Genomic DNA, 27,198 nt, shown 5'->3' with positions numbered 1-27,198 from the left:
TGCTAACACACCGTCAGCTGGCCTTTTTAGGGACTTTGTTTAAAGAAGATCCGCCTCTGGGGTTTTATATTGCTCTGGTATTCATGCCAAAGACACACCAGCCCTCAGTCACTGGGAGAAGAACCTCTCGTACCCTCGGTGAGTACTGTATGGCTTTTGCCACCTCTTCCTTTCCGGGGCTGCCTGGCCTCCTGGGTGCGGGAGGTGCCTCCAGATTGGCCTGACTTCTGTGGCGCTGGCCCAGATCACATGCCAGGGCACTTGGTGGGAAGCGGCACCTGCGAACATACTGCAGCCTGCCGGGAAAAGGCATCGCTGGCCATGGGACATCCTGGGGCAGGGGCAGCTTGGAACCGCTCCCTGCCTCAGAAGGGGCTGGGGGGATATAATGCCTGCAGTCTGTACTAGCCCTGCTCCCCGGGGTCAGTGAAGGTCCACATCCTGATGTCCTTTGTCTTGGGTTAGAATGTCTGGGAGGCTGTTTTAGGGGATCATATACTTTGCAGAAAAGCAGCTTCTTTTCAGAATACTTGAGTTAAAGCCAACAGTGGTCCTGGTGTCCGTGAGCTGTTTAGTCCATGAAATGTCTGTGCTGGGAATGGGAGGGTATTATCTTCAGATCCCCTGGGTCTCTCTCTGTCCTCAGATTTGTGCTTGGCTGAGGAGAATGAAGGGTTTTTGCAGTCCTTGAAGGCTCTAGGATCATTGGGGGATGGGGAAAATTCCACTTGCCCTGTGGCATCATGAGGTTCTGGGGTAGAAGGACCTTGGGGCCCATCTAGTTCATTCTCCTCCTCTGATGAGGACATTGAGGCCTAGAGACATTCAGCCACTCATTCAAAAGACTCACACCCAACTGTGACCCATTTGCAGATGTCATTACTCCCCAACCCACCCAACACACACAGACACACGCGCACAAAGAATTAAGAGGAAGATGAGATTAAGGGGCCACTTCCACGTTTGGCATCAGAACTCACTAGCATCTCTTCACAGATGAGGCAGGCTGGGTGTGGCGGTGCAGGCCTTGAAGGCAGACTGCCAGGCTAACCAAGTTACTGAGCGACCTCAGCTTCCTCACCTGGAAAATGGGGGCAAGAATAACAGTATTTACTTGGCGATGGTGTGAGGATTAAATGAGAGAATGCATATATACGGCACTCAGCTCAAGGCTGTCAGGGCCCCGCCCTGAGTTCTCAAACTTTAAGAATCACCTGGAGGGCTTGTTAAAACCTAGATTGCCCTATGCCCCACCCCAGATTCTGATTCCAGTAGGCCGAGATGTGGCCTGATACTTGGGATTCCTAACAAGCTCCCAGGCGATGCTGAGGCTGCTGGTCTGGGACCACACTTTGTACAGGGAGGCTCTAAGTGCTCACTTTGATTACCTGAATGTGGGTTTGGACTCTCATACTAACCCTTGGGCTGAAAAGAGGCAGAGCTTCCTGTGACAGAGATGGATGGGTGCTGGAGAAACTGCAATGAACAGTAAGATCCTACATGCCAGGCCTGAGAAAAGGGGATGGGCTGTGTGACATCATGAACTTGGGGCAAGATATCTTTCCGCTTTCCCCATGTTCATTCTGCCAACATTTACTGAGCACTTATTATGGGCCAGGCACTGTCCCTGCTCCTTAGGGACAGTGGAGAGGCTTCTGCAGTTACTGGAAGAGACAGATAAACAGATGAGAACCATGGAGCAAATAAGTACATGAAAGGGGTAAAGCCCAGGAGGAGCCCATCACTCAGCCCAGGAGTTATCAGGGAAGACTTCCTGGAGGAAGAGGTGCCTGAGCTTGGTCCTGAAGTAAGGTAGTCCTGGTAAAGAGTGAGCATGGTTTTTGGGACTCAAGCGGCTCAACTCCACTGAATTTAGATGGCAAGGCAAGAATCAGGTAAAACTAAATTCAGAGGGGTCAACAGGGCTGGATTACAAGAGCTTTAGACTCTAAAGGATCAGGCTATGGGGAGCCATGGAAGGGTTTTAATCTGGAGGGTATCTGTTGAAGGGGCTGCTTTGGCAGCTGTGAGGAGAGTGGACTGGAGCAGGGCAAGAGCACAACTGCAGCATGCGGTGGTCCTGAGCTGGTGGCATGGGTGCTGTGGAGGTAGAAGAAAGAAGGGCTGGTGATAGGTTGAGAGGGAAGAGGGCGGCACCAGGGCATTGGGCTTGGGCTCAGGGTGGGTGGTGTGAGTCTGTGAGGGCAGCTCCAGGCAGAGGCTGGTGATGAGGAGAGCAGTCCTGGAGGTGTGGAGTTGGGGTGCCGGGGTCGGGGGGTTGGTGGGGGAGATGCACAGCAGGCTCTGCAGGCCTAGAGCGCAAGAGAGGGGTCTGGACAGGAGCAGAACCAGGGGAGTGAATGGAAGGCCAGGTAAGAGCCAAAAGAGAAGGCACCCGAGACAGATTCTGGAGGATCCAAAATATTACTCAACAGAGTTGTTTTTAATTGAACTCACGTATATATATGAACCTCATGAAGATACCACGAAGTTAATTAGAGGTGCTGTTAGAATTTTCCACCATGGCAGTGTTTTTCATAGATGATTTCTCTCTGCCAGGGTTTCTGATGGTTTGTATATACGCATAGGCAAACAATAAAAGGCAGAGAGGCAGCTGCTTACATGTCACTTGAAGCCCTCACCCAAAAACCTGTCCCCAGCTATTGTTTGAAATCTCATCATCACGGAGGCCCTCCTTTTAGGCCTAACACTTTCTGTCAAAATGAAAATGTCTTTGAGAACGGACATAAATTCAACTTTCAATAGTCATTGATGTGTGAAGCGGATCATTCAATTCCTTTCAATATGACAGGCTTCATCCTGGGAGCAAGTTTTGATGGAGAAGAGTAAGAGAGATTAATAAGAATTATTATTCTTTGCAGCATTTGATGACAGGGATTGATGAGGCCCAGAAAGTAAATATTTTAGGCTTTCAGAGCCTGAAGGTCTCTGTTACAAGTACTCAATTCTACCATTGTAACAAAAGCAGCCATAGATAATATGTAAGTGAATGGGTGTGGCTGTGTTTCAGTAAGACTTTATTTATTAGACTCTGAGACTTGAATGTCATAATTTCCATGGGTCATGAAATATTTTTTTCTTTTGTTTTTTTCTCGACCATTTGAAAATGTAGGGCCAGGTGCAGTGTTTGCACCTGTAATCCCAACACTTTGGGATGCCAAGGCAGGAGGATGACTTGAGGCCAAGAGTTTGAGACCAGCCTGGGCAACATAGCAAGACCCTGTTTCTACAAAAAAAAAAAAAAAAAAAAAAAATTGAAATTAGCAGAATGTAGTGACCATGCCAGCCACATGCCTGTCATCCCAGCTCCTAGGACGAGGAGAAAGGATCCTTGAGCTCAAGGAGTTCAAGCCTGCAGTGAGCTTGATGGTGCCACTGGACTCAATGCCTAGGTGACAGAGTGAGGCCCAGTATTTAAAAAAAAAGAGCCGGGCGCGGTGGCTCAAGCCTGTAATCCCAGCACTTTGGGAGGCCAAGACGGGCGGATCACAAGGTCAGGAGATCGAGACCATCCTGGCAAACACGGTGAAACCCCGTCTCTACTAAAAAAATACAAAAAAACTAGCCGGGCGAGGTGGCGGGCGCCTGTAGTCCCAGCTACTCCGGAGGCTGAGGCAGGAGAATGGCGTAAAACCCGGGAGGCGGAGCTTGCAGTGAGCTGAGATCCGGTCACTGCACTCCAGCCTGGGCGACAGAGCCAGACTCCATCTCAAAAAAAAAAAAATAAATAAATAATAAAAAATTAAAAAAAAGAAAGGAAAAACCATCCTGAGATACAGGCCATATAGAAACAGGCTGGAATTTGCCTACATTTACAATGTCTACGGCACCTTCATTTCCATTCCGTCATCTTGTGAGATAGATACTATCATTTCCATGTTCTAGCGGAGGAAACTAAGGCCCAGGGAAGGACAAAGGGACTGGGCTGTGGGAAGGGGGAACCAGGAAGGAGAAGAGGGTAAAGGAAGGAGCAGTGAGAAGATTTCTAGAGCCAAACTTGTCTCCTTCTAGGTACTGGGGTGGGTGGATTTTAACAGCTCTGCCCTCACATGGTGTTTGGGGTGGCCAGGGAGACAGACGGGTGAGTGAGCAAATGACTTGCACTCATTATGTCTTTGGTTTCTGGCCACCTTCGGGGCAAAGGGAATAAAAGCTTCGTTCTTGAGTCAGTGAGAGCTTCAATGAAGCCCAGATGTCATTTGTGCTGAAGGAACCAGAGCAACTCTCTGCTCCCCGCCAAGCATGAAGCGGTTGTGACCCCAGGAAACCACAGTGACTTTGGCTCTGGTTCAGCTGACATGCTCGAGTCTAGCCACAAATTACCAGAAAGCAGCTGAGGAAAGTTTAGAATTTCTCCTGGCAGAGACAGTACAAGAGTCTGGCTCCAGGGTGAACACCTTCTTCTCAGAGCAGCACGGGCCCTTCGGAGGCTCGACTCCACCAGCCTTCCCCCTGCCTTCCCTCTGCCTTCCCCGCCCTCGCTTCACATTGGATTTTGCCTTCAAAATAGTAAACTCCAAGCCACCTGAAGTGCTGCAGAACAGCGTTGTTGACAGCTTCAAGCCGCCTTGTGGCTTGTCTCAGCCGCTGCTCTGCACTGGAAACAAAATTCCAGGCTCTGCCTCTTTCTGTGTGTGGGAAACGCTGGAGGGAGTTTGGGGAGGGAGACAAAAGGGCTCATTGAAAACCCAGACGGGCTTGAACCATAAGTCACACAGGAGAGACGGACGCTGAGGGACCCTAGAGGGAGACAGTGTCGGAGCACAGCTTTGCCTCTTTTGCTACTTCCTCGCTTTGGAGGTTGCTTTCCCCTCAAGGTGGACCACCTGCTAGAGCAGGGCAGCACTGCTGTTCACTGGCCAGCTTGGAGAGAAAACTGCCCATGTGATTCTAAGTCAGGCCCTTGTGACTGAACCATCATGAGGCTGGACTGTGGGGACTCAGGTGGCAGAGCACACCAGGTCTGGGAGGGGGCCACTCAGATGGCGACATTGTCATTCAATATTTATTGAACACCTACTGTCTTAATCCATGTTTGTTGCTACCACAGAATATATAAGACTGGGTTATTTATAAACAATGGAAATTTATTTCTCAAAGTTCTGGAGGCTGGGACGTCCAAGATCAACGCACCAGCAGATTCAGTGTCTGTCTGGTGAGAGCCCAGAGCCTGCTTCCAAGATGGCGCCTTGTTGCTGTGCCCTCACGTGGCAGGAGGGCAAGAGAGAGCAAGAAGGGACCAAATTCGCCCTTTTATAAAAAACCCATTCCTGAGAAGGACATTAGTCCATTCAAGAGGGCAGAACCCTGCTGCTAAAATTGGTAACGAAATTTCAACATGAATTTTGAAGGGCACAAACATTCCAACCATAGCACCGCCTATGTGTTAAACACCCACTTAGGTGCTGGGGCTGTAAAAAGTAAATCTAGGTGTGGCCCTGGCACAGGAGGGACTCCATTTCATAGAGAGAAAAGAACACAGACCCTTTTGTTTTAGGGTGCTTGCTGCCAACAGCTCTGGACAGACAGGCTGAAGCAAAAACACCAAACATGGAGAAGTTATGACAGCTCCCCAAAGTAGTGAGGAAGACACATCTCAGGCTTGGGAAGTGTCCTCGGTGGGTGCCAGGCCTGCCTCTCCCAGCCTCTTCTCAGTGAAGAGATCTCTGGCTAAGTTCTTTACCTTCTCTGAGATTTGGCTTCCAAATCTATGAGATGGAATTAAAGATATCTTCTCTCGGGGCTGTTTTGAGGATTAAATAGATAATATATGTGGAAAACCCCATGTTTTTTAAAATTAAAAATCCATTTATACCAAAAATGGGAACGCTGAACATACCGCTGTTTCACCTACCAAAGCAACTTGCACCTTTTCTATTGCATTAAATATTTTAGTTTCTCCATTGTATGGAGGCTTCCAGTAATTAGTTTACAAGCCAAATTATTTATTATTCAGTAACTTTTTTTTTGATATTGAGATTGTTCCTAATTTTGATCATTTTAAACAAAGGTGTGAAAACAGGCCAAATCTTTTCATTCACCCATGACTGTTTCACAAAGATAGATTCGTAGAAGTGCTTTTGGGGAGTCAAAAGGTGTGTACATCTTTAAGGCTTTTAATAAGTATTTTCAAATTCCCTTTCAGAAAAGTAGTACAATTTGACACTCACAAGCAGTGACTGTGAAGCCACTTCTCTACACCTTTGCCAGCAAGGGTAGCCCCAAGAACCACACACAGTACCCCAGCTAAGGGCAGAGGTAGCTTTTATCCCTGCCATAGCACACTGCTAACGATCAACAAGATGCCAAGTCCTGCTCACAGATGCTAAACAAGAGCTTTCTTTTTTTCTTTCTTTCTTTTTCTTTTTTTCTTTCTTTCTTTTTCTTTTTATTTTTTTTGAGACAGAGTCTCACTCTGTCGCCCAGGTTGGAGTGCAGTGGCATGATCTCAGCTAACTTCAAGCTCTGCCTCCCGGGTTTACGCCATTCTCCTGCCTCAGCCTCCCAAGTAGCTGGGACTACAGGTGCCTTCCACCACGCCCGGCTAATATTTTTTCCTTTTTTTTTTTTTTTTTTTTTGTATTTTTAGTAGAGATAGGGTTTCACCGTGTTACCCAGGATGGTCTCAATCTCCTGACCTCGTGATCCGCCCACCTCAAAGTGCTGGGATTACAGGCGTGAGCCAATGTGCCTTGCCACAAGAGCTTTCAGAGTTTGGTTATTGAAACTCACAATATAGGAATTCATATTCATTTCATTAAATTTAACCTTGGCTTTGTGTGGTGGCTCACCTGTAATCTCAGCACTTTGGGAGGCTGAGGCAGGAGAATCACTTGAGCCCAGGAGTTCAAGACCAGCCTGGGCAACAGAGGGAGACCTCGTCTCTACAGAAAAAAAAAATTTAAATCAGCTAGGCATAGCAGGGCATGCCTGTGATCCCAGCTACTGGGGATGCTGAGGTGGGAGGATCGCTTGGGCCTGGGAGGTCGAGTCTGCAGTGAGCCGTGTTCTTGCCACTGCACTGCAGCTTGGGTGACAGAGCAAGACCCCTCTCAAAAAAAAAACTATTTTGATTCAGCTCATTTTCTCTGCCTTTTGAGATCTTCTTGGAGTTTTATTCTTTCACCCAGTGTATTTAATATTACTCTCTCCCAGCTGTTTTATCTGAAAACTTGATCAACCTGTGCTTTATATTTTCATTCATTTATAAAAATGTCACATGAGAAACGGTTGAGAGTAGAGCCCTGAGACATATCGCTGCCTCCTCATTGACACTGACTGAGGCAGCTGCAAATATACCAAATTGTATTACTGCTTAGTACATGGCTTTATCAGGAGGGATATCCTATTCTGGACCTTGTGGGCTGGTTTAGAGAATGAGGACTCATCACTGGCGCCATGGGAGACATAAGGATCAGCAGAGACAGAGGCAAAGCTGGATTTAAGAAGTCACAGCAGGCCTCTCCCCTAGTGTGAGCCTTGCTTTGAATATAACTGGGAAGGGCTTAGTTTTACTCTTGAAAATGTTAACAAGCCTCTGCTCAGTGTCTACCTAGCCTTCAGACCTCGCATTCTCAGGCCTGTGGTGCTGTCTCCGCTCTGCTTCAGTCACAGTCTTCTCTGTCCAGCTTCTGCATGAGGCCATCTGGGACCAGGATCACAGGTTTCAGAAGTTCCCCTCTCCCCGCTCCATGTCATAGGCACCTGCGGTCACACATTCCGGATAAAACTTCAGCCCGCCTTCTCTTTCTGTGCCTGGCACTTCTCTTTTCTCTGGACTTCTGGAAGTCTGTCTCCTCAGCCCCTCAGCTGGGGCCTTCCCCACTTCTGCCCCGCCCCACTGGGTCCTCCCAGGCTAGGAGGCAATCTCTCACCATCTTCCGAGGCTCTGTTGCTTCTCCTTCATCACCAAATGCCAGGAATTTGTCAGCTGCTGTTTGTAACTCAAAAGAAAGAAAAAGAAAGAGACACAGGAAGGAAGGAAGGCAGAAAAAAAGAAAGAACGCATGCAGCAGATGTTGGGAAAGTTAATTTCTTCATTAGTTTGCATCCATCCTAATTCGGATCTCGGCATGGGGGAGGGAATCCTCTGTTGTCCCCATCTGTCGAGGCAGCATACAGTGAGTCCCATCGTGGAGTTCCTTCTTTTCCTCTCTCCTCCCAGAGTGCCCCTTCCTTGTCAAGGTGCTTCTACCCTTAGGAGTGTACATTTCACCTATAACCACTGCCTATTTTTTCCTTAGTGATATGTTATGCTATTGATTTTTAATTATATAAACTATATGCAAATGCGGCCTCCTTGTAAAAAAATTAAAATATTATAGATATAACACAGCACTTCCTCTCCCAGTTCTTCTCCACACTCCCAGAGGTAATCACTATAATCGGTTTGCTAGGTGTCCTTCCAGAACTTTTAGCCTCTTTCTTTGGCTTGTATGTGGTCACCTTCTCACTGCATCCTCCCGTGGCCTACCCTCTGCATGCATCTGGATCCTAATTTCCTCTTCTTATAAAGACACCCATCCTATTGGAGTATTCACAGTGGATGACAGCCATATTGCATTAATCTCATTTTAACTTAATTGTCTCTTTAAAGACCCTATCTCCAAATACAGTCATCTTCTGGGTACTGGGGGTTAGGACTTAAACATGAATCTTTAGGGGGACACAATTCACAATTCAGGTAAAGGGAAGAGGCTCAACTGCCAAAGAGTGGGAGGCCAAGCCCATGCCTGTCCCTCCTGGAAGTGTGCCCTGGTTGCAGGTAGGGTCAGGCCCCAAAGCCAAGAAACTGTCTCCAAACTGATTTGACAAGTGGCTGACTAGTTCTCTTCTCCCACAAACCGCAAGGTGCTCCAGTCCCCAGCTCACTCGGCCACTCACACCATGTGTGAAGAGGAGACCACCGCACTCGTGTGTGACAATGGCTCTGGCCTATGCAAGGCAGGCTTCGCAGGAGATGATGCCCCCCGGGCTGTCTTCCCCTCCATCGTGGGCCGCCCTCGACACCAGGTGTGTGCTCATCTGGATACCAGGCTTTGAGCCACTAGGAGTAAGCGCTGCACTGTGAGACCCTGCTGAGCTGGGGGTTAGGGGAAGGGAGTGAGTGTGTGTGTGTGTGTGTGTGTGTGTGTGTGTGTGTGTGTGTGTGTGTCTGCATGCACATGCGGGCATGCATGCCAGGTGTAGGGAGTTCTTTTCTGATTAACTGAGAGAGCAGGACCCTTTAAGTAGAAATATCCAGGGCCAAAACCAATATACATCGGGCACACAATGACACTATTATGTCTGGCTTACATTTGGGGGGTTGCTAGGTTTGGAAAAATTAATTGAACAAGCCTCTTGCCTTTAAGAAATTTACAGTTTGTGAAGAAATACACTTAACTAGTCAGAGATCATGGGCTGTGATAGAGGTAAAATATTTCACAGGAAGGGAAAGGTGTCACAGAAAAAGGAATACCTGAGAATAAGAAGGATTTCAGCAGGTGGAGAGAATAGCAAAGATTTGGAGATCTAAAAGTGCAGGCACAGGGGATTTGAGGAGGGTACATACAAATTTGTGTGTGTGTTTATTTGTGTGTGTGTGTGCCTGTGTGTAGTAGGATGAGGGGAAGAAGTGTATGGGTGGGGCTTGTTTTGTCTCAGAAAACAACATTGTCTGAAGAGAAAGAAGAAAGGCCAACCCACAAGAAATCCTCCACCTTCTCTTCCTGACACCTCCACACTCACTGGTATCTGCTCCATCCTGTCTCCTGCTGTCCTGTTTCCAGGGGAAGAAAGCTGTTTTTCCCATCCTCATCCTTCTTCAGAGACCTTCCAGTGCCTGAATCCCTCTGTGTGGAGCCGTCAGTCAATTCATTTCTCTTTTCTTCTCTTTGCATTGCAGGGTGTGATGGTGGGAATGGGCCAGAAAGACAGCTATGTGGGGGATGAAGCTCAGAGCAAGCGAGGAATCCTGACTCTCAAATACCCCATTGAACACGGCATCATCACCAACTGGGATGACATGGAGAAGGTATCTGTAGACTCCCCCTTAATGAGCCTGCTTTAATGATCACCCATCATCATGACCCTCGTATCCATAGGCCACTGTGCTCTGTCAACTCTCAATCTAAAATGCTTCTCACTTCTGTCTTTCCTTTCTTTTCAGCCCCACAACCATTTCTCCAACCTAGGCTGCCAACATCTCTCCCTGGACTATTGCAATGACTTCCTGGCTGATTTCTTGGTCTCTTGCCCTCATTCACCGAATTCATTCTCTACACTGCTGCAAAGCTGATCTTTCTAAACACAGGTCAGCTCATGTTACTCACCTCCTCAGAAATCTTCAGTAGCTCTTCATTAACCAACAGGGGGTTCCTAACTCCCTGTCTTGGCATCGGAGGACCTGTCCCCGCCTAATCCCCACGATCATCTTTTCCTGCAATATTTACTCAGGCCAGTGCTCACCCCTTCTTTAAAATGCTGGTGCTGGCTCAAGAGAGGCAAACAGCCGTCTCTCATTCTTATCTTCCCTGTCAAGACTTCACATAGGTGGACTGATGCTAGAGTATGATGATGAGTCTCCAGTGAAAGTTTTTAAGTAGAACTCTCTCAGGGTTTCTAGAAGCCTTTTTGTTTAAGAAAATATGGTTCGGGGGGGCGGCGGAATTTTTAAATGGTGGAGCTCACGGTCAACAAAATTATGTGTGCAAAATGCTAATAGAGCCTTTCTAATATTCTTGCGATTAACTCTGCTGACTGTTGGCTGAGTGTTCTTGTTTCTGCAATGGCTGTCTTCGGAAATGTGATGCAGGGCTTACTGAGCAGACTGCAACTGGAAATGAGGAATGTTGACTTGAAGTCTGTAATTCATTTATACTTTTCTCTAAATCCTAGATTGAGTCACTCGATGTGAGATAAGTACTGCATATAAAATGCAACAGATTTCACGTTATACAGTGGAGAGGATAAGAGCACAGACATTAGAGGCAATGGCAGGAAATCCAGGTGCAAAACCCACCCTATAAGTCTTAGTTTTCTCATTTGTAAAGTGAAGATAAAAAACACTTTGTGCTTTAGGTTGCTTTGGAGACTGAATTAGGTAAATGCTTAGTATAATCCCAAGGCATGGAACATACTTATGTGCTCAATAAGTGACACGTACGATTCATAGATACGTGACATTATCTACTTTAAAAACATAATAGGCTGGGCATGATGGCTTACGCCTGTAATCCCAGCACTTTGGGAGGCCAAGGCAGGTGGATCACAAAGTCAGGAGTTCAAGACCAACCTGGTCAACATGGTGAAACCCCGTCTCTACTAAAAACACAAAAAGTAGCTGGGCGTGGTGGTGGGCGCCTGTAATACCAGCTACTTGGGAGGCTGAGGTAGGAGAATCGCTTGAATGCAGGAGGCAGAGGTTGCAGTGAGCCGAGATTGCATCACTGCACACCACCGTGGGCAACAGAGTGAGACTCCGTCTCAAAAAATTAAAAATAAAAATAAAAAAACACACACACGTAATAGAGGCCAGTGGCTCATGCCTATAATCCCAACACTTTGGGAAGCCAAGGCAGGAGGATAGCTTGAGGCCAGCCTGGGCAACATGGTGAGACCCTATCTCTATGAAATAAAAATTTAAAAGTTCACTAGGCATGGTAACACATGACTGTGGTCTCAGCTGTTCAGGAGGCTGAGGCATAAGGATCACTTGAGCCCAGGTGGTGGAGGCTGCAGTGAGCTGTGTTCACACCACTGCACCCCAGCCTGGGTGATAGACTGAGAGCATGTCTCAAAAAAAAAAAAAAAAAAAGAAAAGAAAAAAGGAAAGGAAGGAAGGAAGAAAGAAAACATAATAGACAAACTATTTTATTCACAGTAGTGACAATGTGTGAATTCTTTAAAGAAACCCTTAAAAATAAATTATGTGCCTTAAGGCTGGGCACAGTGGCTCATGCCTGTAATCCCAGCACTTTGGGAGGCTGAGGCAGGCACTTGAGGCCAGGAGTTCGAGACCAGCCTGGCCAACCAACATAGTGAAATCCTGTCTCTACGAAAAATACAATAATTAGCTAGGTGTGGTAGTGGGCGCCTGTCACCCAGCTACTCCAGAGGCAGGAGAATCGCTTGAACCCGGGAGGTGGAGGTTTCAGTAAGCCAAGATCGCATCACTGTACTCCAGCCCGGGCAACAGAGTGAAACTCTACATATAATTAAAAAAATATATATATATATAAGAAATATAAAATCATTTCATTATATATAATCATTTCATTATATATCTACAAATCATTATATATATGTATATATATATCTCATGTGCCTTAAAAACCATATTGGGTAAAAGTGTCAAATGTCCTCAAATTAATTTATAGGCTCATTGCAATCCAATAAAAATTATGCGGCATAATTCTAAAGTATGTTTGCAGAAATAAATAAGCAAAAATTATGAAACAAAATGAATTTTTTAAATTATGAAGGAAGACATAATATAATGAAATACAATATAAATGGTAAAGTTAAACAATTTGATAACGGCAAAAAGGTAAAGAGGAAATATATAATAAATGAAACTTCCAACACAAGAGAGGAGGAAAGGACTATTCAACAAATTATTCTGGGACAACTGATTAGTTATTTTGGGAACTGGAGAATCTTGGTTTATAGCCCTAAGCTCACACTATTTCACCAAAACCATGTCAATTAAATATGAAAGTTAAACGTAAACATTTAAATTACCAAAAATATAATACAGTTAACGTGAACATTTAATCAAACTTCTGGTAAGAGTGGTCATAGAGAAAAAGAATGACAAATTTGACTTCTTAAAGAATCATAACTTTTAATATCTCAAAAATAACCAAATTTAAAAGCCAAATAACAAACTGCAAAAAAAAGTGCAATGAAGGATTAATATGAACAGTTAATGCAAATTGACAATTAAAAATATGAAGTGTACCCCAGACAAATAAAAAACAAACACTTAATTAGCTGAACAGAAATTATGAAAAGCTGCAAATGTGAAAAAATTTAAACTCATTTGAAACAAAAAAATCAAAGTAAAATAACTAGGTATGATTTTTACCTATCAAATTATTTCATATTTTAAGAGTGAGAGCACTGAATTCAGGTAAGGATGGGGTAAAACAGCCACTTTTTTATTCTGAAGTAAAGAGTGGTTTAGCCTATTTGTTAATAACAGAAAACAGAAAGTCTTCCAATTGTCATGTTCTTTAGCCCAGTAATTCCACTTTTAGAATCTTCTTCTTTGGAAAACATCCTGAATACAAAAAATAATTGCAATATGCCAAAGATAACTATCATAGGATTATTTATAACCAAAAATCAAAGACACCATGAATAGTAATGTGATTAAATATATGATAGTATATGATAAAATGTTATATAAGCATTTTTAAAAGTTTGTTTAGTTTATTAAAAACAAATATTTATTATGAAAAGTAAAATGATTTATGTTATAAAAACAAATTTTAACATAGTCTAATAATAAAAGGATATGAAATAAATAACGATAGTAATAAATTTAAAAATACATAAAGACAAAAGATTAGGAAAAAGAAAAAAGTCAAAATGTTAACTGTTGGTTGTTAGGTGATGGACATAGGAGAGATTTTTATTCCAGTAAAAAAAAATTTTTGACTGGGTGCGGTGGCTCAAGCCTGTAATCCTCGCACTTTGCGGGGCCAAGGCGGGCAGATCACGAGGTCAGGAGATCGAAATCATCCTGGCTAACACGGTGAAACCCCGTCTCTACTGAAAATACAAAAAGTTAGCCGGGTGTAGTGGCAGGCGCCTGTGGTCCCAGCTACTCGGGAGGCTGAGGCAGGCAAATGGCGTGAACCCGGGAGGTGGAGGTTGCAGTGAGCTGAGACCGCGCCACTATACTCCAGCTTGGTCGACAAAAAAAAAAAAAAAATTTTTTTTTTGAGGTAGGATTTTCCTCTGTCACTCAGGCTGGAGTGCAGTGGTGCAGTCATAACTCACTGTGGTCTCGGCCTCCTGGGCTCAAGGAATCCTCTTGCCTCTGTCTCTGGTGTAGCTGGGAACACAGGTGCACACCACATCCAGTTGATTTTTAAATTGTTTGTAGAGATAGGGTCTCACTTTGTTACCCAGGCTTGTCTCCAACCCCTGGGCTCAAGCAATCTGCCTTCCTCAGCTCCCCAAAGTGCTAGGATTACAGGCATGAGCCACCACACTCGACCTTAAAAATATTTTTCTAACTTTAAAAATTATCAACATCTTTAACTTTTAAGGTATAAAAACTCCAAAAAATAAACTAAAATCAAGTGCAGATGCTTGAGCCCAACATCCAAGGATTCTGGTTCAGTGGATCAGATGATCCAAGGTGACTCCGGGAGAGGGTCTCTAGGAAGCACATTTTAAGTAGCATGGGGTCCCCTCCTTAAGACCAGTTGCTGTCCTTTGGGCTCCTGTGCAACGCTCATAGTCCAGGGCCTCTGCCTGTGCCATTCCCTCTGCCTCGGATGCCTTTCACAGCAGCCTCTGGAGACCTTCTTTTGCTCTCAAGGCCCGTTTAAATCCCTCAGATAATGAATTACTCCTACCTCTTCCTTCACTTAAAATGTGGCTTGTGTTTTTCTTTTTGTTTGTTTTGGTCTTTTTTAACCATCTCTCTCCCCTCTGGACTTTGCAACCGAGAATTGGGTGCCATGTCTGATTCATATCTACCCTCATCACACTTACCACCGTCTTAGCACAAACCTGGTGGTCCATAAATACATGGGTCCAACGGCATCAAATGACCCTGTGCCTCACCTCTGAGGAAACCAAAGCCCCACGTCCCTGCTACACTTTGCCCAATCCTTCTGCAAGACTCCTTTTTGGTTGTACTTGATCACTGAAGAAGAAACTGGACACAGGAAGAAATTAACTTCCTCTAAAACAGTGGTTCTTTTTAAATTTTGAGACAGGGTTTCACTCTGTCGCCCAGGCTGGAGTGCAGTGCCATGATCACAGCTCCCTGCAGCCTTGACCTCCTGGGCTCAAGCGATCCTCCTGCCTCAGCCTCCTAAGTAGCTGGGACTACAGGCAGGCGCTACCATGCCTGGCTAATTTTTTATCTTTTTGTAGAGACAGGCCCCCACTATGTTGCCCAGGCTAAGCAGTGGTTCTTAACCGGGATGATTTTGCTTCCCAAAGGACATTTGGCAATGTCTGCAGACATTTTTGATTGTCACAACTTGAAAACTGCTGCTAGCATCCAGTGGGTGGAGACCAGGGATACTGGTCGGCCCTCTACAGCAAAGAATTATCCAACCTAAAATGTCATAGTGCTGCGATTGAGAAACCCTGCTTTAAAGTACCAGGCTGGCCAATAATAGACAGTGAAAATTGAGCCCAAGTGCCTCTGTCAGATTCTCAGCAGGAGACAGTGTACATTCAGCTGGGGTTTTGAAATTGATTGACATGTATACTCAGCTGGGGTTTTACAACTGGTTAAATGAATGTCCTACAGAAATGTGCGTAGGGTTAAGGCAACTACAAAGGGATGTTGAGGCACCCAAGAACCAGCAATAGAGGGAGCTCTCACACCCCTAAACATGAAGGGGCAGTGTCATTGGAGCTTAGAGAGAGCTTGAGCCCTGAAAGAGGGGCTGCCCAACAGGAACTGTGCTCATGGAGGGCCACGCTATTGTCAGGAGATAAACCCTGACTTATTTTGCCCTCCTACTTTCCAGTCTCTTGCAGGTATCTTCTATCAGCCAAATATAGCCAGAAGCCAGAAAGCAATGAACACTTGAGTGACAATGTGCCTTGCATCACTCAGTGCACAAAGGCAGGGGAGAGACTGTAGCAGAGTGGAGAAGAGGGAAGGTCAAATGGAAATAATGAACACATAGAAAATACTGGTTCCAGGTCTGAGTCCTACCTGGGGCCCTGTTGAGAAGGAATATACCCTTTAAATGTCAGTCAGAAATTTCCAGGGCTGACCATTCTCCTCTCCAGATCCATCCCATCCTGTGTAACATGGTGCCACACTCTCCCAGCAAGGGAATGTCAGTCAGAATTTTCCAGCCACTGGGAGTCTGCCAGGTTCATCTGGCTTTTGTCTCCACTAGATCTGGCACCACTCCTTCTACAATGAGCTGCGTGTAGCACCTGAAGAGCACCCCACCCTGCTCACAGAGGCTCCCCTAAATCCCAAGGCCAACAGGGAGAAGATGACCCAGGTAAGAAGCCAGGAAGACTTAAACACTGGAACAAGAATGCAACACAGATGCTTGGCCAGATACCTTCTCCCCTTCAAATATCAAGGCGACAGAACTCTCTGAGGACCTGCTATGTCCATAGTCCATGCCAGGCCCTGGGGGAGTGGGTGTGGAATAATGAACTACCAAACTGGCATAGTTCCCGCCCTTAATGAGATTACAAACCATTCTACAGGCCAAGAAGTGCTGTGATTTTTGCCAGATAATCTTTTATTCTTCCTTGTTCTTTAAGATCATGTTTGAAACCTTCAATGTCCCTGCCATGTACGTCGCCATTCAAGCTGTGCTCTCCCTCTATGCCTCTGGCCGCACGACAGGTGAGTAATCCTGTAATCCATTCCTTTTCTGACTTCAGGGGAGGTAGGGAAAAGCTGGGGTCTGGCAGAGGCTCCTGCTCAGAGGAATCAAAGGGACGGCTGAAGTCCAGGCAAAATCTTGCTTAGGGATAACAAGTGAGAATGCCTGTGTGGAATGCCAGATGTGAGCCTACCTGGTATAGCTGGAAAAAACATCCAGCGAGAACTGTTTCCCTCACAGTAATCATTCCAGGAGCTTCTACACATACACACATTCCAACAGCACTGGAATGTTTCTGCTTTATGAAGCAGAAAGAGTAGAGAACCTGTGGTGGTAGAAATGTAAGTGCAGTTACACATAGATTAATGACAGGGATATGTTCCAAGAAATGTGTGTCATTAGGTGACTTCATCACGGTGGGAACATTAGAGAGTGTACTTGCACAAACCTAGATGCTATAGCCTACTACATGCACAGGCTGTATGGCGTGGCCTGTTGCTTCCAGGCTACAGACCTGCATAGCATTTAACCATGATTAATACTGTAGGGAACTGTAACAGAATGGTTATTTATTTGTGTAGCTAAACATACTGAAACATAGAAAAGTTACAGTGAAAATATGGTATCAAAGATAAAAAAATGGTACATGTGTATAGGGCACTTACCATGAATGGAGCTTGCAAGACTAGAAGTTGCTCTGGGTGGGTTAGTGAGTGAGTAGTGAGAAAATGTGAAGACCTAAAACATTACTGTGCACTACTGTAGACTAAACACTGTACACATCGGCTGTACTACATTTATAAAAATATTATTCTTGGCCAGGCACGGTGGCTCACGCCTGAAATCCCAGCACTTTGTGAGGCCAAGGTGGGCAGATCACATGAGGTCAGGAGTTCAAGACCAGCCTGGCTAACATGGTGAAACCCCGTCTCTACTAAAAATACAAAAATTAGCTGGACGTGGTGGCAGGTGCCTGTAATCCCAGCTACTTGGGAGGTTGAGGCAGAAGAGTCACTTGAACCTGGGAGGCAGAGGTTGCAGTGAGCCAAGATCACGCCACTGCCCTCCAGCCTGTTATTTCTTATTAAAGAAATAATAAAAAATTATTATTTTTTATTATTCACTGCACAATAATAATAAAAAAATTATTATTTCTTTAATAATAAACTAACCTTAGCTTACTGTAATTTTTTTACCTTATAAACTTTTAAATTTTTAAAGCCATTTTTACTTTTTTTGTAGTAACAGTAACAGAAAACTATTTTCTTTTTTCTGTGATTTTTTTTTTTTTTTTTGAGATGAAGTCTCGCTCTGTCACCCAGGCTGGAGTGCAGTGGTGCAATCTCAGCTCACTGCAACCTCTGCCTCCTAGGTGCAAGTGATTCTCGTGCCTCAAACTCCCAAGTAGCTGGGACTACAGGAGTGTGCCACCATGCCTGGCTAATTTTTGTATTTGCTTTTTTTTAGTAAAGATGGGGTTTCACCATGTTGGCCAGGCTGGTCTCGAACTCCTGACCTCAAGTGATCTGCCCACCTCAGCCTCCCAAAGTTCCAGGATTACAGGCATGAACCATCACCCTCAGCCAAAAATATTTTCTTTATTTATATTCTTTATTCTACAAGCTTTTTTCTATTAAATTTATTTATTTATTTTTTTACTTTCAGAGCTTTTTTGATAAAAACTAAAATATACACATTAGCCTCGGTCTGCACAGGTTCAGGATCATCAATACCACCGTATTTCATCTCCGCATCTTGCCCCACTGGAAGGTTTTCAGGGTTAATAACATGCATGGAGCGGTCATCTCCTATGATAACAATGCCTCCTTCTGGAATATCTCCGGAAGGACCTGCCTAAGGCCTTTTTACAATCAACCTTTTTTTAATAAGTAGAAGGAGTACACTATGATTAAAAACATAGTATAAGAGGCTGGGCGCAATGGCTCATGCCTGTAATCCCAGCACTTTGGGAGGCCGAGGTGGGCGGATCTCTTTGAGCTCAGAAGTTCAAGACCAGCCTGGGCAACATGGCTAGACCCCATCTCTACAAAAAAATACAAAAAGCTAGCCGGGCGTTGGTAACTCATGCCTGTAGTCCCAGCTACTTGTGAGGCTGAAGCTGGAGAACTGCTTGAGCCCAGGAAGCAGAGGCTACATTGAGCTGAGATCTCGCCACTGCACTCCAGCCTGGGTGACAGAGTGAGACCCTGTCTCAAGAAAAAAAAAAAAAGATAGTATAAGAAATACATAAGCCAGTACTGGCACCATGTTGTCGTTTATTATCATTATCATAATGTATGTGCTGTACTTTTATACAGCTGGCAGTGCAATAGGTTTGTTTATACCAACATCACTACAAACACGTGAGTAAAGCGTTGCCCTATGACGTGATGTCAGCTATGATGTCATTATGCAATAAGAATTTTTCAGCTTCCTTATTATATTATGGCACCACCATTGTGTATGTGGTCTGAAGTTAACCAAAATGTCACTATGTGGACATGACTATATGTGGCCTTGGTATAGAAGTGTGCTCAGGGTAACAGAGAAAATCTCAAAATAAAATGGTCTTTAATAGGGACTTGACAGCTTCCATAAACATTTGTTTAAACATTCATTCATCATTTATTCACTGACTTATCCATTCATTCATCCATCATGTATTTCCCATTACTCCCTACAATGTGCCACACATGGTACCAGGCCATGGGTATACACTGAAAAATAAGACAGACTTTGTCATTATGGAGCTAACAGTTTAGTGGGAGATAGACAAAAGCAAAAGATAATTTCACTGCACATGATAAGGACAATGATGGAGAAATGCATGGCATATACAGTTTCACATCCTGCACTTTGCATTTTTGTTTTTGTTTTCATTTTGAGATGGAGTTTCGCTCTGTTGCCAAGACTAGAGTGCAATGACGTGATCTTGGTGCACCACAACCTCCACCTCCCAGGTTCAAGTGATTCTCCTGCCTCAGTCTCCCGAATAGCTGGGATTACATGCATGAGCCCCTGCACCCGGCTAATTTTTGTATTTTTAGTAGTGACGGGGTTTCACCATGTTGGCCAGGCTGGTCTTGAACTCCTGACCTGAAGTGATCTGCCTCCCTCGGCCTCCAAAAGTGCTGGGATTACAGGCATGAGCCACCGTGCCTGACCTTGCACTTTGTTTTGTTGCAAACATCATGTTTAATGGCCACGTGGTAGTCGTTGTATGATGGTTTCATTATTTATTTATTTTACCACTTCTCTATTGCTGGAGCTTTAGGTTGCCTCTCATTTTTATTATAAAATATGCCATGATTCAGATCCTTATACAAGAGTAAATTACTGGTTTCTGGACATTTATTTTGCATCTGGCCCTTACTGAACCATCTAACTGGGTCTAATAGTTTCTTAATTGATTCTGTTGGATCTTCTATATAAAACCACATTATCTGCAAATAATGACAATTTTGTTTCCCTTTGGTAGTCATACCTCTTATTTCTATTTTCTGTTTCACTGCAATTGGCTAGGACATCCTGAACAATATTAAATAATAGCGATGATATTGTAATGCTTTCTCATCAGTTATGACGTGGCTGTTAGATTAAGAAATATGAGGCTGGACGCAGTGGCTCACACCTGTAATCCCTGCACTTTGGGAGGCCGAGGCAGGTGGATTGCCTGAGGTCAGGAGTTTGAGACCAGCCTGGCCAACATCGTGAAACCCTGCATCTACTAAAAATACAAAAATTAGCTAGGCGTGGTGGTAGGCACCTGTAATCCCAGCTACTCAGGAGGCTGAGGCAGGGGAATTGCTTGAACGCAGGAGATGGAGGTTGCAGTGAGCCGAGACTGTGCCATTGCACTCCAGCCTGGACAACAAGAGCAAAACTCTGTCTCGAAAAAAAAAAAAGAATATGCAGTGCAGACTTAATGACAAATTGACAAGTATGCATTACCAGTGATGTATTTCAAGGAATACAAAAAAAAAGGACACATTTTACTTGCCTTCCAGAGGCCTACAGTCTCATTTGGGAAAAAAAAAAAGTGATATACATAAAAAGTAAAAAATATGATTGATGATTCTTGTGATGGGTGAATATCCTTAACTGGTAAAGGAAAATATGGTAGTCAGATCTCATTGGTAACAGTCCTAGAAAGAGACTGATGAAAGACAAGAATAAGATTTTTATAAGCCTGATCCTCTCTGTCCACAGGCATTGTCCTGGATTCAGGTGATGGCGTCACCCACAACGTCCCCATCTATGAAGGCTATGCCCTGCCCCATGCCATCATGCGCCTGGACCTGGCTGGCCGTGACCTCACTGACTACCTCATGAAGATCCTCACAGAGAGAGGCTATTCCTTTGTGACCACAGGTATCCAGCCCCTTTCCTGATTCTGACTAGAGCTCAGAACCAAACAGGTTTAGGACCAGAAGCTCTCAGAACCAATGAGAATTCTGTGGCTCTGTGTCTTTAAACTCTCCTGAGATAGACCTGGAGGCCTTAAGCTGGGGCTGGGCCTCTGGATAAGACCAGATAGTCATAGAAGCAGTCCCTCCTTTCTCAGGGACCAACTGCCTCTGTCCATGTCCACACCAGGACTAGGGCTAGTTTTCACAGGGCTGAATGGTAGTGAAGATCCGCCGATGCATTTCATGACCTAGGGGCACCTTTGGTTTGAGGACAAATTGAATAAGTGAGGCCCGAATTTCTAAGGGGAAGGTGTCATGTGGCCCACCTGGGCTACTGGCATTTTTAGGTGGGAGCCTCTTTAGATTCTGTAAGATCAAACTTCTAAGTCTGAGTCTAGACCAGAAATGTGTCCTGCAAAGCCCCCAAGAAGACCTAAGGCTTTGTCAGAAATCTCATACAAAGTCCTGCTTGGGAATCAAGACTTGAGACTCCCTCTTTAGAAAGGGGAGTAGAAGAATTAAGATTGAATGGAGTGACCCTTGACCCTCTTTGGGGCAAGTCTATCATCATCCTATGACTGAATCTAAAGTAGATGTGAGGCCAGGCGTGGTGGCTCACGCCTGTAATCCCAGTACTTTGGGAGGCCAAGGCAGGCAGATCACTTGAGGTTAGATGTTCTAGACCAGCCTAGCCAGCATGGTGAAATCCTGTCTCTACTAAAAACACAAAAATTAGCTGAGCATAGTGGCACACGCCCATAATCCCAGCTACTTGGGAGGCTGAGGCAGGAGAATTGCTTGAACTCAGGAGGTAGAGGTTGCAGTGAGCCAAGACAGCACCACTGCACTTCAGTCTGGGTGACAGAGTGAGACTCTGTCTCAAAAAAAAAAAAAAAAAAAAAGAATAAAGTAGATGTGAGAAGGAGATTTTCATGGAGATCAGAATGGGACAACCAAACTAACAGGGTCAGTATTCACCTTCTGTCATTTCTGCTCCTTCCAGCTGAGAGAGAAATTGTGCGAGACATCAAGGAGAAGCTGTGCTATGTGGCCCTGGATTTTGAGAATGAGATGGCCACAGCAGCTTCCTCTTCCTCTCTGGAGAAGAGCTATGAGCTGCCAGATGGGCAAGTTATCACCATCGGCAATGAGCGCTTCCGCTGCCCTGAGACCCTCTTCCAGCCTTCCTTTATCGGTGAGGTGCTGCCCACAGTCCCTGCCAATCTCAGGGTGGGGAGGGTGGAGGGGTGGGTGAGGTATGGAGAGAGAAACGCCAGGAGTCATGGACACTTTGTTAATTACATATGCATACCTCACATTTTCCTAGGAAGGGCGAAAAGTGTATTTAAAAAAAAATAGAGAAAATCTCATTTTAAATAAAAGGGAAAGGAAATCAAGATACCGGAAAAGCAGAACAGGAAATATAACATGAAACTAAGAATGAAGTTAAAACACAGAAAGTTTGTAGGCAGCAATATAGTAAGGTCAGGTTGTAGTTTAGCAAGATTCCTCTATCTACAGTGTGGAATCATATTGCATGGATAAAAGTCCGGAGACTTGACCAGGTGCGGTGGCTCACGCCAGTAATCCCAGCACTTTGAGAGGCTGAGGCGGATGGATCACGAGGTCAGGAGTTCAAGACCAGCCTAGCCAAGACAGTGAAACCCCATCTCTACTAAAAATACAAAAATTAGCCAGGTGCCTGCAGTCCCAGCTACTTGAGAGGCTAAGGCAGGAGAATTGCTTGAACTTGGGGGATGGAGGTTGCAGTGAGCCAAGACCACACCACTGCACTCCAGCCTGGGTGACAGAGTGAGACTCTGTCTCAAAAAAAAAAAAAAAAAAAAGACTGGAGGCAGCTAGGCACAGTGACTCACCTGTTATCCCAGCACTTTGGTAGGCCGAGGCAGGCAGATCACTTGAGCCTGCAAGTTTGAGACCAGCCTGGGCAACATGGCGAAACCCCGTCTCTATGAAAAATACAAAATTTAGCAGAGCGTGATGGTGCATGCCTGTGGTCCCAGCTACTCAGGAGGCTGAGGTGGGAGAATCACTTGAGCCCCAGAGACATCAAGGCTGCAGTGAGCCGTGATTGTGTCACTGCACTCCAGCCTGGGCAACACAATGAGAGTCTGTCTCAAAAGAAAAAAAAAAAAGACTAGAGGCAAGGAGACCAGGCAGATGGCAAGAGCTAGTTTGGCATGCAGGACCTTTTGCTCCAGGAGACTGTGATGCCAGGCTACAGTAGCTGGATGTCAATCTGCAGGCAATGGGGGACTGTCAGGTGACATGATGAGTATACCCATGCAATGGAATCTTATTTGGCAATAAAAGGGAATGAAGTATTGATCCATGCTGTGACCCTGAAAACATTATACTAAGTGAAAGGAACCACACACAGAAGACCACATGGTGTATGATTCCACTGACAGGAAACATCCAGAATAGGCAAACCTCTAAAGACAGAAAGTGGATTCGCTGTTACCTAGGGCGGGGGCAGGGATGGAGGGGAAAATGCGGAGTGACCACTATTAGGTATGGGGGTCTCTTGTGAAGGCATAAAAATGTTCTAAAATTGGATTTTGGTGATGTTTGCTTCTGCGGATATACTGAAAACGACTGAATTATATCTCAAAAAGTTATGAAAAAAGAAAGATGACATAACAAAAGTGTTCCTTTAGAAATATGCCTCAGGCAACAGTGTAAAAGATCAGGCTGGGCGTGGTGCCTCAAGCCTGTAATCCCAGCACTTTGGGAGGCCGAGAGGAGTGGATCACAAGGTCAGGAGATGGAGACTATCCTGGCCAACATGGTGAAACCCCATCTCTACTAAAGATACAAAAATTACCTAGGCATGGTGGCGCGTGCCTGTGATTCCAGCTACTTGGGAGGCTGAGACAGGAGAATCGCTTGAACCAGGGATCAGAGATTGCAGTGAGCTGAGATCGCGCCACTGCACTCCAGCCTGGTGACAGAGTGAGACTCCGTCTCAGAAAAAAAAAAAAAAAAGATCAATCAGAACAGGGGACAATAAAGGAAAGGCCATGACAAGGGAGGGGGTCTGATCTTATCATCCTTTTGGGAGATACTAAGTTTCTGAACTAGGGTAGTTGCAACAATCAAAGAAGGGTCATTTGAGGAGCTGGAGGTGTGCGTATTTATGAAGTGATGCCTGTTGACTAGACACTGTGATCTCCATTAGGCATGGAGTCCGCTGGAATTCATGAGACAACCTACAATTCCATCATGAAGTGTGACATTGACATCCGTAAGGACTTATATGCCAACAATGTCCTCTCTGGGGGCACCACCATGTACCCTGGCATTGCTGACAGGATGCAGAAGGAGATCACAGCCCTGGCCCCCAGCACCATGAAGATCAAGGTGGGTCTTGCCTCAGTTCCCTCCATCCTGTTCTTTGTATAAAGTCTTGCCTACTTGGGAGTTCCTTGGAGGCAGGCTGCCAGGCCTGGTAACTTGCTGGTCTCCTGGGTTCAGTATCATCCTGGACTAGAGCCAATTTTATCCTGGGGAATTATGTTCCTTGGGCATTGATGGGCTAAAGACCCACTTAGCATGGATGTCAAACATAATCACAGGAATGTCACATAAGAAGAGGCTGAAAGAATTTGGGATGATGAGAATATTATTCAGGTGTAATGGCTTATACCTGTAATCCCAGCATTTTGGAAAGCCAAGGTGGGAGGATCACTTGAGCCCAGGAGTTGAAGGCCACATGAGCTCTAACTGTGCCACTACACTCTAGCCTGTCTCTAAATATAAATTCAGATAGATCCTGTCTCTAAAAATAAATAAATAAATAATCAGGAGACTGGAAATAGAAGGAAAGAAAAGAAGGTCACACTATGGTATCTTTAAACTTTATTGCTCCGGAGGAGGTTGAAAGTTCCAAAGAGTGGATGTTTTTGTCATAGGGCCAGCTCTGCTTCAAACTCAACAGGGACATTCCTTGATTCCTGAACATCTCTGATCTACTGTCCCATCTTGGCCATGCCCTTCCCCATACTGCCTCCCAATAGAGCCTCTCACCTCCTGGGCATCTGCAGGATGGGAGCTTCTCCCCTGCCTCTGGTCTCCAAGCAGTCACACAGACATTTTCAGCTCCTTCTAGGAACTTTGCTGCTAACAGTTTTAGAGAAAGAGTTGGGAATAGAAATAACACATTGGTTGAAAGTTACAAAGTCTCACAATAAAGCTGATCTCTAGGGAGTAGGCCTGATGTGAGGAAATGTGTTCTCAGTCAATATTCTAAGAACCTTCATGAAGGAAGGCTGCCCCGGGCCTTCCCCCTGCCTAACAGATGGTGCTCATCACAGAGAAATGGAGCAGACCATCAGGAAACTGGTGAGAACTTGTGGGCTCTTCTCACCCAGAACCACAGGAATGGTGCATTACTGAGGCCTGTCCTATGGAAAGCATCGTGCCAGGCCTGGGGCAGGGGCATTTTACCAGGACTGTGTGTCAGGATACCATGCCTGGCCTCACTCCCAGATTGTGGTCCAATAAGTCTGAATTGCCCCCATCACCTACACTGATAAACAACCACCAGTGATCTGATGCATTTCCCAATTCATGAGCCACTGCTCTGACTTTAACAGTATGTGCCAGCCTTCATGGAGTTTAGGATCTAATTAGTAAACATGATCAATACCAGGACAACCTAAATAAGAAAAGCGGAAGGGAAAGGACACTCTAAGCAGAGGAAGTAGAAGAAGCAAACATGTCCAGGCGGGTCTGTGCTTATCTGAGCACCTATCCAAACTGGACAGCAGGACTTGTATAGGGGAACTGGGGGAGATGAGGCAAGTCTCAAGGACATGAAAGAATAGATTTGGGGTGGGGGTGGGGCTCATTTAGGACCACCAACCTAAGAGAAGCCAGAGTTTTCTCATGAGAAGTGTCCAGCAACAAAATTTGTTACCTTGTTAGTGGCTGTGCATTCCCAGTCCTTGAAATAATCTGTTCAAGGAGGATTTAGGTGACTTTTGTCTGCCTGGATAATAAAATAACTTCTAAAGATCCTTCTTATTCTACAATTCCATGATCTCTGCGATTTAGGGAATATGCACAGAGATTCTAAGGCAACAAAAAAAAAACCAATTTATTATCTGGTTTGCTCTAGCACTGAATTCTTAGACCCTTCAAAGACTGGAAAATTAGTTGAAGAATCGTAGTCCTTCTGGATCCCCTTTGAGGTAGAGTTCAAAGTTGTTTGACCTGACAACAAATTTCTAAAAGCTAAGCCCAGGATTCCTAGTGGAAAGCATGAACAACGTAGATATAAATTTGAGGACTTCTGAGATATAATTGGGTGATGACAGATAGCTCAAAACAGGGTTTTGGTAGACTGGTTTGTACTCAGGAATGGAGGAAGCCCAGCCCAACCTGCCCATGCATCCAAACTTCAGGCAAGAACAGAACAAGGTTCCCCTTATAGATATTTGTATTGGTCAGCTATTGCCAAGTAACAAACAACTATGGAATCTCAAGGGCACATAACAGTGAGCATTTATTGCTCATGCAGCAGCTAGGAGTTAGCTGATCAAGGTCAGGCTTGGCTAAGTAAGTGGCTCTGAATTAACTGCAGGTCCAGCCAGCTCAGGTCAAGTCCATATTTCTCATTAACGGGCCCAGGCTGAAAGAGCTTCCCAGGGGCAGCTCTTCTCATGAAGATGGCAGAGCAAGAGAACATGCCCAAGTACACAAGCATATTTCAAGCCCCTGTTTGTGTTATGTCTGCTAATATCCCATTGGTCAAAGCAAACACAATGCCCAGCCCAGAGTCACAGGGAGCAGTGCACTATTCCCAAGGAGGGATTAAGGGAAGAGTGGGGAAGTGAAGGTTTTGAGCAAAAATCTAATCTATCACAACGTTTCTCTTGTTCTTTTCTGACCATGGGGTTCCCCTTTTCTGGGATAAACAGATTTTTGGACCACCCTGCTTATTCCCTTGGGGACTGATCATGATTCACCACATTTGTTCTTTGCAGATTATTGCTCCCCCAGAGCGGAAGTACTCAGTCTGGATTGGGGGCTCTATCCTGGCCTCTCTCTCCACCTTCCAGCAGATGTGGATCAGCAAGCCTGAGTATGATGAGGCAGGACCCTCCATTGTCCACAGGAAGTGCTTCTAAAGTCAGAACAGGTTCTCCAAGGATCCCCTCAAGACTACTCTGTCACCAGTAATGAAACATTAAAACCTACAAGCCTTA

The 27,198-nt window shown here is 45.1% G+C and overlaps 1 protein-coding gene across 3 annotated transcripts; it reads left to right on the top strand.

Moving 5' to 3' along the window:
- ACTG2 (actin gamma 2, smooth muscle) lies at positions 1-27,198 on the top strand. 3 transcript variants are annotated; one of them, XM_015112663.3, is made up of 9 exons: positions 1-138; positions 8,872-9,033; positions 9,908-10,036; positions 16,110-16,220; positions 16,492-16,576; positions 20,766-20,927; positions 21,969-22,160; positions 24,168-24,349; positions 26,977-27,198. In XM_015112663.3, exons 2-9 carry the CDS (start codon positions 8,908-8,910, stop codon positions 27,118-27,120), a joined length of 1,131 nt encoding a protein of 376 aa, XP_014968149.1. In that variant the 5' UTR covers positions 1-138; positions 8,872-8,907; the 3' UTR covers positions 27,121-27,198. The 3 variants fall into 3 exon arrangements, with proteins under 3 accessions (XP_014968149.1, XP_077815517.1, XP_077815518.1); XM_077959391.1 differs by lacking the exon at positions 9,908-10,036; XM_077959392.1 differs by lacking the exons at positions 1-138; positions 8,872-9,033; positions 9,908-10,036; positions 16,110-16,220 and having other exon boundaries at positions 16,511-16,523.

This window comes from Macaca mulatta, chromosome 13 (assembly GCF_049350105.2).
Source record: "Macaca mulatta isolate MMU2019108-1 chromosome 13, T2T-MMU8v2.0, whole genome shotgun sequence".
In the NCBI taxonomy this organism is placed as follows: Eukaryota; Metazoa; Chordata; class Mammalia; order Primates; family Cercopithecidae; genus Macaca; species Macaca mulatta.
The sequence above is the reverse complement of the archived record's forward strand: the minus strand, read 5'-3'. Positions and strand labels throughout refer to the sequence as shown.

Coding starts and splice junctions, on each gene's coding strand:
- ACTG2 (XM_015112663.3), top strand. CDS start 8,908: ATGTGTGAAGAGGAGACCACCGCACTCGTGTGTGACAATGGCTCTGGC. Junction 16,577..20,765: donor TGCCTCTGGCCGCACGACAG/GTGAGTAATCCT, acceptor CTCTGTCCACAG/GCATTGTCCTGGATTCAGGT. Junction 22,161..24,167: donor CTTCCAGCCTTCCTTTATCG/GTGAGGTGCTGC, acceptor GATCTCCATTAG/GCATGGAGTCCGCTGGAATT.